The 16,093-nt window shown below is 34.1% G+C and overlaps 1 protein-coding gene and 1 pseudogene across 1 annotated transcript; both read left to right on the top strand.

Annotated features, from left to right (window-relative positions):
* Positions 1–2,582: 2,582 nt before the first annotated feature.
* LOC107764956 (26S proteasome non-ATPase regulatory subunit 1 homolog A-like) lies at positions 2,583–9,861 on the top strand (annotated as a pseudogene).
* Positions 9,862–10,842: 981 nt separating this feature from the next.
* Positions 10,843–13,902, top strand: LOC107773640 (transcription factor FAMA). Its single transcript, XM_016593045.2, is given in 6 exon segments — positions 10,843–11,029; positions 11,403–11,524; positions 11,681–12,289; positions 12,780–13,196; positions 13,464–13,537; positions 13,539–13,902. Coding segments are annotated over 5 exon segments (1,179 nt in total). The 5' UTR covers positions 10,843–11,029; positions 11,403–11,500; the 3' UTR covers positions 13,594–13,902.
* The last annotated feature ends 2,191 nt before the right edge of the window (positions 13,903–16,093 follow it).

Genomic DNA, 16,093 nt, shown 5'->3' with positions numbered 1-16,093 from the left:
AAAAAAATAGATACTTCATCGAGGAACATAGGCGAGAATCTAAATTTTCAAATAATATTATATTTTTATTACATAGTTCAATCAAGAAAAAAATTATAAGGTAAAAAATTTAAAATCTTATATAGAAATTCTTACAAAGTAGTTAAAATAAGGAAAAACGTACTCCTAAATATTACCAAATCATTAAATGACTAATTTGTTTAGTGTGAAACTTATTTTTAAAGGGTAAAAAAGGTGAACGATTTTTTGCTAAGGGACTTCAAACTTTTAATATAGCGCGTGACCCTCATATTAATAAGAATAAACTTTATATAGGTGAATGCGAAATTCAAATTAGTCTAGGAATGAATTCAACTACTAATACAAATATGTGAATTCAAAATTCAACTACTAGACAAAATCTTTTGCTCAATACTCGAACAACACAAAGTTTTGATAATAAAATATGGAATCATAGTTTCTTTAATAGAAGTAGTCGCATATATAATTCAAATAAGGTTTAATTGTGTATAGTTCAAAATTCAAATAGACAAAGAAAATATTATTAAAAAAATAAAGACTCCTAAATCAAAAAGATGTGTTTTGTTTTTTACCAAACCTAAAAGGAGTACAACGTTGAATGAACTTGAAATTTGAATAATTATGTCAAATTGAGCTGCATGTGAATAATATGTCAAAATTTTATTAACTAAAAAAGGCCCTTCTAAACCTAAAAAGAGAAATTTGATACTCCAACGTATGAATGAACTTGAACATGAACAAAACTTTCACGGTGCAAATTCAATGTACTTGAAATTTTAGAACATAAAGGTATTAAAACATAAAAGTTATAAATATTAGGAAATATTTAAATGACTACTCCTAAATAATAGGGAACTAATTAAATGACTATTCTTAAATAGTAGGAAACTAATTAAATCTTTATTCCTAAATATAGAAAAATAGACTTCAAAATGCTAAATATTAAGAAAATAATTAATTCACTATTTTGTCTAGTGTGAACTTTATTTTAAAAGGATAAAAAAGACGAACGACATTTTGCTAAGGGCCTTCGTGCTTTTAATATAATATAATTACAAGATTTGGACAAAAGCTACTACGTTCATACAACGCAATGCTAACTCCGCCTTGACCCCCAGGAATCGACATGTTAGGGGCACAAAGTTGGGCGCTTAAGGAGAGTCTCACGAGGCAAGCGCTTTCCACGTGTGCCTTAAAACGATTTTTCCGCGGGCAAGCTCCGAGGCAAATCACAAAAAGAACTTTAAAATATAATTCATTTAAATAAAATATTTTTTAAAACTAAAATATATTTTTTTAAATGGAAGAGAAAAAGAAAAAAAAAATTGAAAACCAAAACGAACAAAAGCTTGGATTGAACTATACAACCTTTTTCCCCGTGAACAAGAAATCTAAGTTATGAATTCTCTTTCTCTTCTCTTCTCAAGCAAATTAGTCGTCCCTTTTCTACCTCTTTCTTAGGTCTTTTCTTCTCTCCAAAAAAGCTCAAGTTTTTATTTCTCAAAGATCCAAACCTTAATATTACAATAATAAGAAAAAAACACACATTAATTAAAGCTTGATAAGAGTTGGATGGGTTGACATATGACTTAAATTTTAGCCTATCTTAGCCCAAATAACTTTTGAACGGGTCATTGTCAGCCCATTTTGACCCGTCAAAAATCAACCCAATCCGCCCATTTGATACCTTTCCCACAAGTAAGTTCAACTTTTTGTCCATCATATATAGTGGAGTAATACTTATTTTATGATGAGCCGATGAAATTCTAAGTGGACGTTTGGACATAAGACTTGTAAAATTCCGAAAAAAGTAATTTGTTTTTCAAGTAAAAATAATATTTGAAAATTAGAGTTGTATTTGGACATTAATATAATTTTGGGTTATTTTTGAATTTTTGTGAGTGATCTGAGTGAGAATTTTGAAAAATAACTTTTTGGAGTTTTTTAAATTTTCGAAAAATTTTAAAATTCATCTTCAAGTGAAAATTAAAATATTATGGCCAAACACTGATTTCGAAAAAATATAAAAAAATTTCATGGCCAAATGGACTCTAAGTGGGCGTTTGGACATAAGAATTGTAAAATTCCGGAAAAAATGAAATCTTTTTTTAAGTGAAAATAGTATTTGAAAACTAGAGTTGTGTTTGGATATGAATATAATTTTGGGTTGTTTTTTATGTTTTGTGAGTGATCTAAGTGAAAATTTTTAAAAACTATTTTTTTGATGTTTTTCAAATTTTCGAAAAATTCTAAAATTCATCTTCAAGTAAAAATTTGTAAATTTATGGCCAAACACTAATTTACGGAAAAAGTAAAAAAATTTCGAAAAAAGTGAATTTTTTCTTATGTCCAAATGGGCTTGTGAGAAAAATGATAACAAGGCAAATCCTAAAGGACTTTTAAACATAATAATCTTTTTAAAGAAGTAAGTAATATTTTTTTTAAAGAGAGAAAAATAAAAATATAATTTTGTAAACGAAAAATGAAAAAAAAAGCAAAAAGAAAAGAAAGAAAACCAAACTATATAACTTTTTTCCCTCTTGAACAAGAAATCTAAGTTCTAAACTCTCTTTCTCTTCTGTTCTCCAGCAAATTAGTCGTCCCTTTCTCTACCATTTTCTCAGTTCTTCAGTTCCTCTTCCAAAAAATGCTCTAGTTTTATTTCTCAAAATCCAAAGCCTAATCTTACAAACAGCTGATAATGGCGACAGCAGCCACAATGACGGTGAGCTCTGCCGGCGGTTTACTCGCAATGCTGAATGAAAGTCACCCGCAGTTGAAACTTCACGCGCTCTCTAATCTCAATGCTTTCGTTGATTACTTCTGGCCTGAGATTTCCGCTTCTGTCCCTGTAATGTAATAATAATACTTCAATTTCCTCCTAATTTTACCTTGATTTTGTGTGTCTCTGCGTGTGTGTCAGTGTGTGTTTTATGCATTACTTTCTTTTGTTTTATTCAATTTAAATGTTTAAGCCCTAATTGAGTTTTCACTGTAGAGAAGGTGTGTTTTTTATTCATCTTTTAGTTTTCAGAATACTGTGTTGGTGGGCGGGAAGCGAGCTTTGGTGTAACTTTCAGAAATGTAGTCTAAGACTGCGTGCAATAGACCCTTTTCGGGAGTTTAATGCACCGGGCTACCTTTTTTTGTGTGTTGGTGGGTGGATTTGTTTGGGGGTGGGGGGGGGGGTGGGGTAGCAGTTGAAGTGAAAATAATGAAAAAGACTGTAACTTTGGGGGCAAGATTAGAGGAAAGTAGTTGATTGATTGCACATTCATCATATGTGTTTTATGATACCAAAAGCTTTTTTTTTTTCTTGTTTTGCAGAGAAAGCTTGTACGAGGATGAAGAGTATGACCAAAGACAACTAGCAGCATTAGTTGCTTCAAAGGTATTTGTTTTTTGAGAATTTTTGTTTAGCATCAATTCCTCACACCACATCCAAAAGAAAGCAAACCCCAAAAGAAAGGAGGTCAATTATTCTGCAGAGCAGATTAGAAAGTGAAATTGTCTAGCCTTATTCTTTCACTAGATAATTATTGTGCAAAAGAAGACCGAGAGAGGGAGAAAGATTATCATAGAAAGAACTGATTTTGTATGAAAAGATGAATAATTTTCTCTCTAATCCTCTCACATGTTCTTTTCGTCTTCAGGTTTTCTATCATTTGGGTGGACATAATGACTCATTATCCTATGCCCTTGGAGCTGGCCCTCTTTTTGATGTTACTGAGGACTCTGACTATGTTAATACCATTCTTGGTAAAGAAATTAAATCTGTGCATACTCTTCCAATGAATGTTTTCTATGTATGCACTTAGTTACTTAAGATTCATTTATTTGCAGCTATTCTTGTAAGGACTTCTTTCCTAGCTTAAATATACCTGTTGTTTCTGTGCTGTCTAGGCCGAAAGTTGTATTATTCAGTGTAGTGGTGTTAAATCTCAATACTTGAGATATGTGCTTCCTGGGGAAGTAGTAAACTGGATACCTGAACACTTGATATGGGTTGATTGAACTCTCGAAGTGGGAGGCTTTCACTTGTTTTAGCTGCTGTGTCTTATACCATTTAGCTGCTTTTTTGTTTCTCATTTAATTAATAACACTGGGTTTGATGATGCGCTTCTGTCCTCTTTTCAGCTAAAGCACTGGATGAATATGCAAGTCATAAGACTAAGGCAGCCGAGTCAAATGATGAAGCTGTAAAGGTGGATCCTAGGTTGGAGGCTATTGTTGTGAGGATGCTTGATAAGTATGTTAACTTTGTCCATATTATAAAAGATAATGCATGTATATTTCTTTTATTAGTAAGTGAGACTGATAATATATGATGTATATTTTGTTCCTTAGATGTATAGAGGAGAAAAAATATCAACAAGCCATTGGCATGGCTATTGAATGCAGAAGGCTGGATAAGATTGCTAAAGCAATTAAAGAGAGTGGTAATGTTGATGCAACTCTATCATATTGCAGTAATATCTCCCATAACTTCGTCAGTCGCAGAGAATATCGGAGTGAGGTATCGATTATTATGAGATGTACACAATATTGATCCTTGAACACACTAGGCCTTGTGCTTTTTCCTTTTCTTTTCTCCTTTCAGTGTTGCTCTATAATCTGATCTACTTGCTTGAGTTTACCAAAAAAGGCAGAGATGTTGCCCCCTTGTCTGTTCTCATGACTGTGTTGTCACTGGCAAATAAGTAATATAGTAGTAGCTTATTCTGTAATTCTCACGTACTACTAGCTCTCTGTTCAAAGTAGTCATTTATACCTCACCAATTGTTTCCTTGTTTGCATCACCTTCTTCAATTCCCTTCTCAGTAAGATTACCCTGATCTAAATCTGCATGTTATCTTCGTTTCTTTGGATGTGTTTTATTGTAGATAAAGGTAAAATGATTACCTTAAGTTGAGGAAGTACTGTTTTCACATTTATATACCAGATTAATAGACTACTAGCGATTTAATTGCTTCTATATCAACAGGTGCTTGATCTTCTCGTTAAAGAATATGAGAAGCCAAAATCATCTCCAAACTATTTGAGCATGTGTCAGTGGCTTATGTTTTTGGATAAACCAGAGCGCGTAGCAAGCATATTAGAGAAGCTTTTACGTTCAAAAAATAACAATGATGCTCTACTGGCATTTCAAATAGCTTTTGACCTAGTAGAGAATGAGCACCAAGCTTTTCTTTTGAATGTAAGAGACCAACTTTGCAGTCCACAACTACAACAACCTTCAGAACCTGCACTCATACCTGCTGAGTCTGATACTGCACAAATTGGAGATGCTACTGCTGCGGAGGATGTTGCAGTGAGCGAGGAAAATCAGCCTTCTATGCCGATTGCTTCTAGTGCAGATCCAAACGAAGCAATATATGCAGCAGTGTTTTTGAGAGCGAGAAGCGCAAAAAAGCGACAGGGGCTCGCCTAGCTTCAAAAACGAAGCGCAAAGCGAAGCGCACGCTTCATTGAAGTGAAGCGCAATTCTTAAAAAACATAATGTAAACCTTGCAAAGACACAATATAAATAATCAAAGAGTTCAATTTATATATAAGAAAAAAACATAATCAAATAAACTGAAAATAATATATATATATATATACATACATATATATATATATATATATATATATATATATATATATATATATATATATATATATAATAATTAACTTTATAAATTAAAATACACATACAAATTAATAAATAAAGGCTAAAATACTAAATAAAAAGAATAAAAGGAAAAATAAATCGTGCCTGCCCTAGCTGTGAGCAGACGCCTGGACGGGAACAAGAAGAAGAAAGAAGAAAGAAAAAAAGGAGAAGGAGAAGAAGAAGAAAGAAGAAAAAAAGAAGAAAAATTACCCGGAGTATTGGAGGAGGTTTCTGGCGACTTGAACCCTAGCAGTACTCAACAACAATTGATTTTGGGAAGAAGAGAGAAATGGTCATTACTTTGGTCTTAGGGATATGTTTTGTATAATAAAAAAACAGACCCAAACTTTTTCTTTTAAAAAAACTGACCTCTTTGAACAGAAGCGAGCGATTCTGCGCTTCTCGCTTCAAGGTCGCTTCGCGCTTTTTCGACTGAAGCGAGCGCTTCGTGTGGTCGAGTCGCCTCAGGCATGGAAAAGCGAGCAGCCATCGCTTTGCGTCGCTTCTCGCTTAAAGCGATCGCTTCGTCGCTTTTTAAAACACTGATATGCAGAGAGGCTGGAAAAAATCAAAGGGATTTTGTCTGGAGAGACTTCAATAAAGTTAACCTTGCAATTCTTATACAGCTATAACAAGTAATATTAATGCCTTTTAAAGTTTCTTTCTATATTACTTTTTCGACTCATGAATGAAAACACTTTAGTTTTCCCTTTTTCCATTAATCCGTCCTACAGGTCAGATCTCCTTATTCTCAAGACAATAAAGCAGTCAGTTGAGATGAGAAACAGTGTGTGTCACAGTGCAAAGATATATGCAAATGCACTTATGCATGCCGGAACAACTGTAGATACATTCCTTAGAGAGAACTTGGTGAGTAGATTTTGAGTATCTGGCAAATAATCTTCTCTTTAGCGTATTGCATCTGCAGCACAGCAGTTTGTTCTATCAGAAACATTCTGGTCAAATTATCAGGACTGGCTAAGCCGGGCAACAAATTGGGCCAAATTTAGTGCAACAGCTGGATTAGGTGTTATTCACTGTGGCCACTTGCAGCAAGGGAGATCACTTATGGCCCCTTACTTGCCGCAGGGTGGGGCTGGGGGAGGTGGCAGTCCATATACGGAAGGTGGTGCATTGTATGCTCTTGGTTTAATTCATGCAAATCATGGGGGGGCATCAAGCAATTTCTTCGTGATAGTCTACGGAGTACCAACGTGGAGGTAATTAGTTAGATCATGCTTGCCGGGTGTCCTGTAATTGTTCCTCCTATTTTTTTTTTCACATTGCATGTTTTTTTTACGGGTGCAGGTTATTCAGCATGGTGCCTGCTTAGGGCTTGGTTTGGCAGCTTTAGGAACTGCTGATGAAGACATTTATGACAACATCAAGAATGTGCTATATACTGACAGTGCCGTTGCTGGAGAAGCTGCTGGTATTGGTATGGGTTTATTAATGGTTGGAACTGCAAGTGAGAAGGCAGGTGAGATGCTTGCTTATGCTCATGAGACGCAACACGAGAAGATAATCAGGTAAATTCAACAGCTTATGCTTGGCTTATGCTTGCTGAATACTTGAACTGTCTTCATCTGATGGGTATCTTTTGATTTTTATCTCAGTATGAAATGTCTTTTGCTTGCGTATCTTCAGAGAACATTATATTGATTACATTGATAATGCAAAGAACACAAAAGCTGGACGATTATAGACTATGTAAAGCATTTCGATTAGCAGTATAATTTTTTTTTAAAAAAACAATTAATTGCAGTGATTTATTTGATTGCATGTATAAAAGGAACAATTGCAATTATGGTAAAGAGCTCTGTAGGCATTTGAATTATTCTGACCGGATAAAATAAGGTCGAAATTGTGAAGTTATTTGAATTATTTTAATTCAACTAAATGAGGAGTCAAATAAAGATGTTTGTTTGTTTTATTTATTTTGACTTTTATAAATAATTAGATATATATAAAAATACAACCTATATTACTTTACATGAGTAGGATAACCTGCATGTCATTCAAAAAGTGTGGGATGATTGAAGTGTTTTCAGATGTTATATATGATAGCGTGTGCTTGACCATTTCCTTCTGATGTTGCATGCAGGGGTTTGGCATTGGGGATAGCCCTCACAGTCTATGGAAGAGAAGAAGAAGCAGATACACTGATCGAGCAGATGACCAGGGATCAAGACCCTATATTGCGTTATGGTGGCATGTATGCTCTGGCATAAGCATACAGGGGAACAGCAAATAATAAGGCTATCCGTCAGTTGCTGCATTTTGCTGTATCAGATGTGAGTGATGACGTCAGGCGGATTGCAGTCTTAGCGCCTGGATTTGTTATGTATTCTAATCCAGAGCAGGTTGGTGCTTTTCCGATATGATGTCGTTCTTATCGACCTCGTCATGTTATATTGTCTCAGTTTTCAAGAGGATTGCTAGTTTTCACTGTCTTCTAAAAATGTGCCATATTTGGTTCCATGCACCCATCTCCCCACCTCCTATCCATACCCCCTAAAAAATTAAAAGAAGAGAAAGGGATTAGCTAAACTTTCAGTTCTAAAAGTGCAAATTGTGTTTGTTTGCATTGAATTTGCAGATGCCTCGTATTGTCTCATTGTTATCTGAGTCTTACAATCCACACGTGCGCTATGGTGCGGCTATGGCAGTTGGCATTTCATGTGCTGGTACTGGTCTGAGTGAGGCAATCTCATTGTTGGAGCCTTTGACATCAGATGTAGTTGATTTTGTACGTCAAGGCGCTCTCATAGCCATGGCCATGGTGATGGTCCAAATAAGTGAAGCTTGTGATTCCCGTGTTGGTGCCTTTAGGTATTTTACCCCCAAATTTCCGTGTTGAGTCTTTTCTTTTTTTCCCATTATCCTTCCTTTTTTTTTATAGCTTTTTTCTTTTATCTTTTTCAGGCGGCAGCTAGAGAAAATTATCCTTGATAAGCATGAAGATACCATGAGTAAGATGGGTGCAATCTTGGCCTCTGGAATTCTTGATGCTGGCGGAAGGAATGTGACAATAAAGTTACTTTCGAAAACAAAACATGATAAAATTACTGCAGTTGTTGGACTAGCTGTTTTTAGTCAGTTTTGGTATTGGTATCCGCTTATATATTTCATTAGCTTGGCATTCTCACCCACAGCTTTCATTGGGCTGAATTATGACCTAAAAATGCCAAAATTTGAATTTGTATCACAAGCTAAGCCATCACTATTTGAGTATCCTAAGCCAACTACTGTAGCCACGACAACTTCTGCAGTCAAACTTCCTACCGCTGTTTTATCAACTTCAGCGAGGGCCAAGGCCAGGGCTAGCAAGAAAGAGGCAGAGAAAGCTAATGCTGAGAGGGCATCTGGTGCGGAGTCATCTTCTGCTGCCACTAGTTCTACTTCTCCGTCTATGCAGGTTAAAATAAGTTTGTGTTTATCCATTTTCACTTCAAAGTTTGCCTCTCTTGTATTGTACACTGCTGTTGAAACTGTTATTATTTGCTCAGAAAATGTAACCTTTCTGATTGGGCAGGTGGATACCCCTTCAGAGAATTTGAAAGTACCAGAGCCATTATATGAGATTTTGACAAATCCCGCTAGGGTAGTTCCTGCTCAGGAGAAGTACATAAAATTTTCGGAAACAAGCAGATATTTGCCAATCAAAGCATCAACTTCTGGCTTTCTGCTTCTGAAAGATCTACGTCCCAATGAACCCGAAGTATTGGCTCTTACTGATACACCCTCATTAACTGCATCCAATACCGGTGGATCAACTGGACAACAGGGCTCAGCCTCAGCAATGGCTGTTGACGAGGAGGAGCCTCAGACACCGCAGCCATTTGAATACACGTCGTGATCTACTGTAATCGAAAAAGCTTTGGATGAATGATTAGGTGTTAATCCAATGGGAGAAGGCTGAGAAGGCATTGAACCGAAGAGCAGTTTTCCGTTTAAGACTTGCATTGGAAAGGCAAGAAAAGGAAAAGGAAAAGAAAAAAAAGAAAGGATTCTATGCTTCCTCAATCACTGTTTAGATGTATTTTACTTCTTTTCCTTATTGACTCTGTAATTTGTACAGTTTGGACAAGTCGATTTATCACTTTATAGTTTACAAATTAAATCGTTTTAACTTGACTTTGCACAATTAGTAGGAAAAAGAGTTGAAAATATTTCTTGTTTAATATTGGATGAATATGAAAGTAGACGTGCTAGTATTTGTTTTTTCTAGGAAAAACAAAGAGTAAGTACAAGTCTCATGGAGTATAACTTTATCGGAGTGTAATTCTATGTTTTAGATGTCATTTTTGTGAAAGTCAACATTGTTTACAAGGACTTAAATAAAATTTAAATTCAATTTAAAATGAAAGGGATCGTTTTTGCTAGAGAAATAAGACAAGACAATTAGTATCTGTTATGAGTGAGTGTTATAATTGTATATTTCTTAAGCAATCCGAACCAATATAACCCACGAGAAGTTTTAAATACTAAAAGTGGATCGTAGAACTCAAAACGACTGGCTGGGGTAATACTCATTCAAGACTTAATATTTACACCATATAAAAAAGGACAGTCGTGTGCACTAAGCTCCTGTTGTGCACAAAAATTTAAACCATATCAAATAAATTAATCTTAAGAGTTGTAGATTAAAATAAAAATATAGATCACTTAATTAACCATAAATAACTAATAAAAATTCATATACCCAATACATATCTTATATTAATTAGTTTGATATAAACACTTGAATTAAATTTGTCTCGTTTCACTTGCCCCACCATGAAGCTAAGTCCCAGTGATAACAATTCACCTTCGTACATTAATTTTTCAATTGACAACTTCTAGGCTGCTAAAGTGCTCACGTGCATGAATTTTATTAAAGCAATATCTCCAATTTGCAATCCAAAGAAAAATTCAAACTTTGAAAAATTTTCAATCTCTTGAAATCTTAAAAAATCACATATCAGAGCTTAAGTATTTATTAAAATCTCATGTAAAGAGGTGGTAAAGTTGTTCTGCCTGTGATTCACATTAATATGTGGAGGTGAAAAGTGAGTAAATTTGTGAGGTGGAAATTAATCCACAGGCTCCTCTTATGTATATATATATATATCTTTATATGCATGTATTTTTAATTTTTTTAATATATAGAGAGATATATAAATACAAACAAATATCACATAAAAGTCAAAGACAACTTCTAGCTGGAAAAATTGGTCCATCATTTTAGATAATCTCTTCAACACCATATATTATCTGTTTTGGTCTGTCCTTTTGGTTTTTGTTCTTATTTCAAGCAAATCCCACTTAAGTTTACCTCTTCTTATTTTATCCTTTTCTAGTTGTCCAAAGGTTAGTCTTCAAATTTCTATCTTTCTTATCAGAGTACGGATTCAAAGTTTTAATTTGATGGATTCGACTTAAGGTTCATTAAATTCATTGTACTTTTAAAATGATAGGTTCAGATTTAATTTTTGTTAAAATTGTTGTTGATTTACATGTAAAAATCTATAGTACTCCGCGTCGAGAAAATACTAGATTATGAGGAACCTGGTGCTTCTTGTACACAATTTTTATTTCATTTGATTCTTATAATTTTATTTTCATAATAATATAATCATTTAAAAAGAAGTTGTATTTTCCTTAATATCTTTTTATTTTTATTTTTTGTTTCTTAAAAATCTTGTCATGATAGTTTGATGTTGAATTTGTCTGTTTCATGCAGGTGGACCCAAGGAGTGAAATTCACCAAAGTTTTGAGTTTGCATGAATTTGTGAACAGTCAGAGTTTTAGAGTAAAAACAAAGAAACTACAAACATACAATGGAGAAAAGAGAAAACAGCCAGGTACACAAAACACACATATATATAGGGTTGTACTTCCTCAGTTTTCCTTTTATCATTTTCCATTGCTTGTAATTTCTCTTCCTTTGACATATCACTATATTTTTAGACTCTCCTCACAACATGTTGTTTCACTTTGAACATGAAATATTATTGCAGCCTTCTTTGCCTACAACTTTTCAAATGGTTGGTGAAACTTCTCATGTAGCAAATAATTCTAATCAAATGGTTGATTATTTGCTTAATTCTCATTCTACACAACAACAACAACAACAACAACAACAACAACACGAGAGTTCTTTAGGGTTTTGTCCCCCTGGAACTTCTCTTGACAAGTTGAGCTTCGCGGATGTGATGCAATTTGCAGATTTTGGACCCAAATTAGCATTGAATCAAGCCAAGGTATCAGAGGAAGATGCCGGGATTGATCCTGTTTACTTCCTTAAATTTCCAGTTTTGAACGAAAAGACGTTGCAAGATGATGATCAAGAAGCCCTAATAGTACCACACAAAGAAGAGAAATTTAAAGTTGTAGAAGAAAAAGCTAATACATCAATGCAATTACCATATGTTGGTGAAAATCTTGAAAGAAGTCCAGGGAATGAAGGTAGCAAAAGCAATAAGAGAAAGAGACCAAGAGTAAAGACTACTGAGGAAGTTGAAAGCCAAAGAATGACACATATTGCTGTTGAAAGGAATAGAAGAAAGCAAATGAATGAACATCTTCGTGTCTTGAGGTCTCTCATGCCAGGCTCCTATGTTCAAAGGGTATCAAATTCTTGACTATAAATTAAGTTTATGAAAAATAATAGTAGCATGAGTTTTTTATATAGAATATTTAACGTGTGTGACTACTTCATCTAAAAGTTTAGACTATTCGATAGAGCATATTTTTATTTATTTAATGATGTGACCAGGAGGTCACGTGATCGAGCCGTGGAAACAGCCTCTTGTAGAAATGTAGGGTAAGGCTGCGTACGATAGACCCTTGTAGTCCGGCCCATCCCCGGACCTCGTGCATAACGGGAGCTTAGTGCACCGGGCTGCCCTTTAATGATGTCTTCAATGCGCCCCACATATGAAGGTTCTTTTTGATAATGGCATATTGGTGGCATATAAGACTCGAATAACGAACCTCTATATGATGATCTTATACTATATTGAAGTGTGTGACAACCATGTTATCTAAAAGCTAGACTTAAACTGTTAGAAAGAATACACTTCTATTTACTTACTGATGTCTTTGACATTATTGTAGGGAGATCAAGCATCAATTATTGGTGGAGCAATTGAATTTGTGAGAGAGTTAGAACAACTCTTACAATGTCTCGAGTCACAAAAGAGGAGAAGAATCTATGGAGATAATGGTCCAAGACCATTAGGAGATAATTCAACAATTCAAAACCCTAATACTCCTCAGCAACCATTAATCTTTCCTCTTCCAAATGATTATATTGAAGCTGGAATTCAAGAAGAAACAGCTGAGAGTAAGTCTTGTTTGGCTGATGTTGAAGTGAAACTTTTAGGGTTTGATGCAATGATCAAAATTCTATCAAGAAGAAGACCTGGCCAACTTATCAAGACTATTGCTGCATTAGAAGATATGCAACTTAATATTCTTCATACAAATATTACTACTATTGAACAAACTGTTCTCTACTCATTCAATGTCAAGGTATTTATAAAAGCACCTAATTGATTTCACATACTAACAATGTTTAACGCTACGTTGCTCGGACTCTCCAAAATATTGTCGCACTCCTGTCGAATCGTCCAAAAATGTACTACTTTTGGAGGATCCGACAAGCACCCAGTAATATATTTGAAGAGTCTGAGCAACATAAGTGAAAAAACCTTCAAATGAACTTTAAGACGAGGAAGGTTCTTTTTTGCCTCATGTAATTAGTGTATTGAATTTTTATTTTATTTATTTATTTTGCAGATTTCTGGTGAAACGAGGTACACAGCTGATGATATAGCAAATTCAATCCAGCAAATATTCAGTTTCATTCATGCAAATAGCCCCATATGATGTCAACAATCTAGTTGAAGATTATTTGATAATTTTCTAATTATTTTTGTATTTCTAGTTAGCCACCCTAGGCATATCATATAACTAGTAATAAGTATTGACCATTAATATAAGAATGCTAAATTTGTATGTTACGTTTTAGATTCTCGAGATAGTTGGGAGCAAAGCTCTTGAGAATTCGATAAATTAATCCGTAGAAGATCTAAATCATTATAATATGTCGCAAATGATTTTTTATTTGAACTTGAGTTGTGATCCAAAGATCTTTTCTTAGTCCAAATACCACTTCTTTTCTAAGTAGTTGAGCTTTGTTATGCCTACATATGCACCCAAAGTACGAATTGACATATCTCTTTTGATCTCGATATAATTTTCAGTTTATGCGAACTTATTTTCTTTTTGGTCTGTTCCAAAAAAAATGATCTCTTTTTAAATATGGAAACAATTTTGTTTGAACTTACAATTATACCCTTAATAACAAGCTTTTATAACCACACAAATACTCTGAATCTATTTTTGACTTGTTTAGGACCACAAATTCTAAAAATCTTAATTTTTTCTTAAACTCCATGCCCAGTCAAACAAGTTCACATAAATTGAAACGGAGGAAGTACATAATTAAGTAATTAAAAATGTATCCTTTCAAAAAAATTAATTTTTTTAGACGAGATAATTATACACTTTAATTTAGCACACTCTCTATCGCCTTGCCTCTCGTTAAATATCAACATAGATGTGAGTAGGAAAAATATGCTTGATAGGGTTTTGTGGGAAGAAATAAGAGTGGCTATGGACGGGGAACTTTGGAGAAACGCTAAAGTAGTTTTCGTGTGCCATATAGATTACGGGGTTGAGCCGTGTAAGCAGTCATTTATGTTTGCATTAGATTATGCTATATACATCAATACCTATTGGGTGCGACCCTTCACCGAACCCTACGTAAATACAGAATATTTTTTGTACCGCGCTGCCCAAATAAGAGTGGCTATATGTTGACATTATCTTATATGGTGCTTAATAATAGGGACATTGTTTTTGGCAATTATGTGTGATTTAAGGAAGGTCAACGTGCCCCACAAACCGTACGTTGATTTGCAGAGAGGGGTTTGACTTGTCAGGACTAAATCTTGGGATTATTAGGTTGCCAAGGCCAATGTAGGGTCTCCTGTCCTAAGAATTTGGTATGGTATTTATCATGATTTGTCATTTATTCATTTTTTCGTGGGGTTTTAATAAGTCTTTCTCTGGTTATTTTGCATTTCATTCAGGCACGCATACAATGAATGACACATGGGCAGAAGCGAATTAAGATTGAAACTTAATGATTTCAGTTTTGCACTAAACTAATTCAATTTAAACTTATATATATATATATATATATATATATATATATATATATATATATATATATATATATATATATATATATATATTAAAATCTCAATAAATATTAGATTTGAACCCTATAATTTTAATTGTGTAATAATTATTAGTTCGGTGCAAAATTGAATCTATTAAATTTTAATTCTGGATTCGCTTCTCATTCATTGCATGCGTGCTTGAACTAATATATATATATACACACACTCTGTGTCAAAAGTTATTAGTCCGGATGAACCGGCAGCCAAAAGGCTACATCCGCCCCTGCACATGGGTCGGCAGGAGGGGGTTTTTGATGAAATTTTGATACTGATTCGATGCCATCAACACCCACAGCCACCCCCCCCCCCCCACAAAAAAAAAAAAAAAAACACAGACCTTAAAATTGAGGTGTCTACAAAGGTCAACTGGACAAGAACTGGTCCTGCCCTTAAATAACACATGTACATGACTTTGGCTTTTACAATGTTTCTATTTTTACAAGCATTTGACTTCTCTAATTGACCTAAAAATATCGTAGCCTCTCTTCACTGTTTTGTTTTTCATTTTCTAAATGTTTTGGTTGGGAATCGATTTTAACAACAATTTAGCCTCAATCCAGACTAAAGTTGGTATCATATAATCAATATTTATACTTTAATTTGCTATTATTAATTTACATAGATCTTAAGTAAGTTTGAATGATTACAAGAAATTGTAGGTTCTCCAAGTAACTTCTCTCGATATAAAACCTAAGGTCTACTTCATCCTTTTTAGCACATTTCATACGATAGTGTAGCATTATGGACCGACAGAGCAAGAGTTTTAACACATAGCTCATTTTAATTACTGGGTTCACAGTTAAAAATTTATACATATTTAATAAAAAATTTTTGATAAATTTTCTTATGGGTCAATTTGGACTACACTTAGCCCCATTCAACCCTTTTTTTTTTAATCGACTGACTTGGAGCTATGCCTAAATTATTGACTTGCCACGAAATATGCATATCTCAATCATCACCCAAAGTATTATTATATCATCAAAGAGTATATATATAGTAAGATAGAAGTCCTTTACCATTAAAGGAAGATTTCGATTCAATATCCGCATTATTATAACATTCATATTGTGAATGTATTGAGTATTAAAGGCTCAATATTCACTTTCATCTAACATC

The sequence above is a fragment of the Nicotiana tabacum genome, chromosome 13, assembly GCF_000715075.1.
Source record: "Nicotiana tabacum cultivar K326 chromosome 13, ASM71507v2, whole genome shotgun sequence".
Classification (NCBI taxonomy): domain Eukaryota; kingdom Viridiplantae; phylum Streptophyta; class Magnoliopsida; order Solanales; family Solanaceae; genus Nicotiana; species Nicotiana tabacum.
Note: the sequence above shows the minus strand (reverse complement) of the source record. Positions and strands in the feature narration are given on the sequence as shown.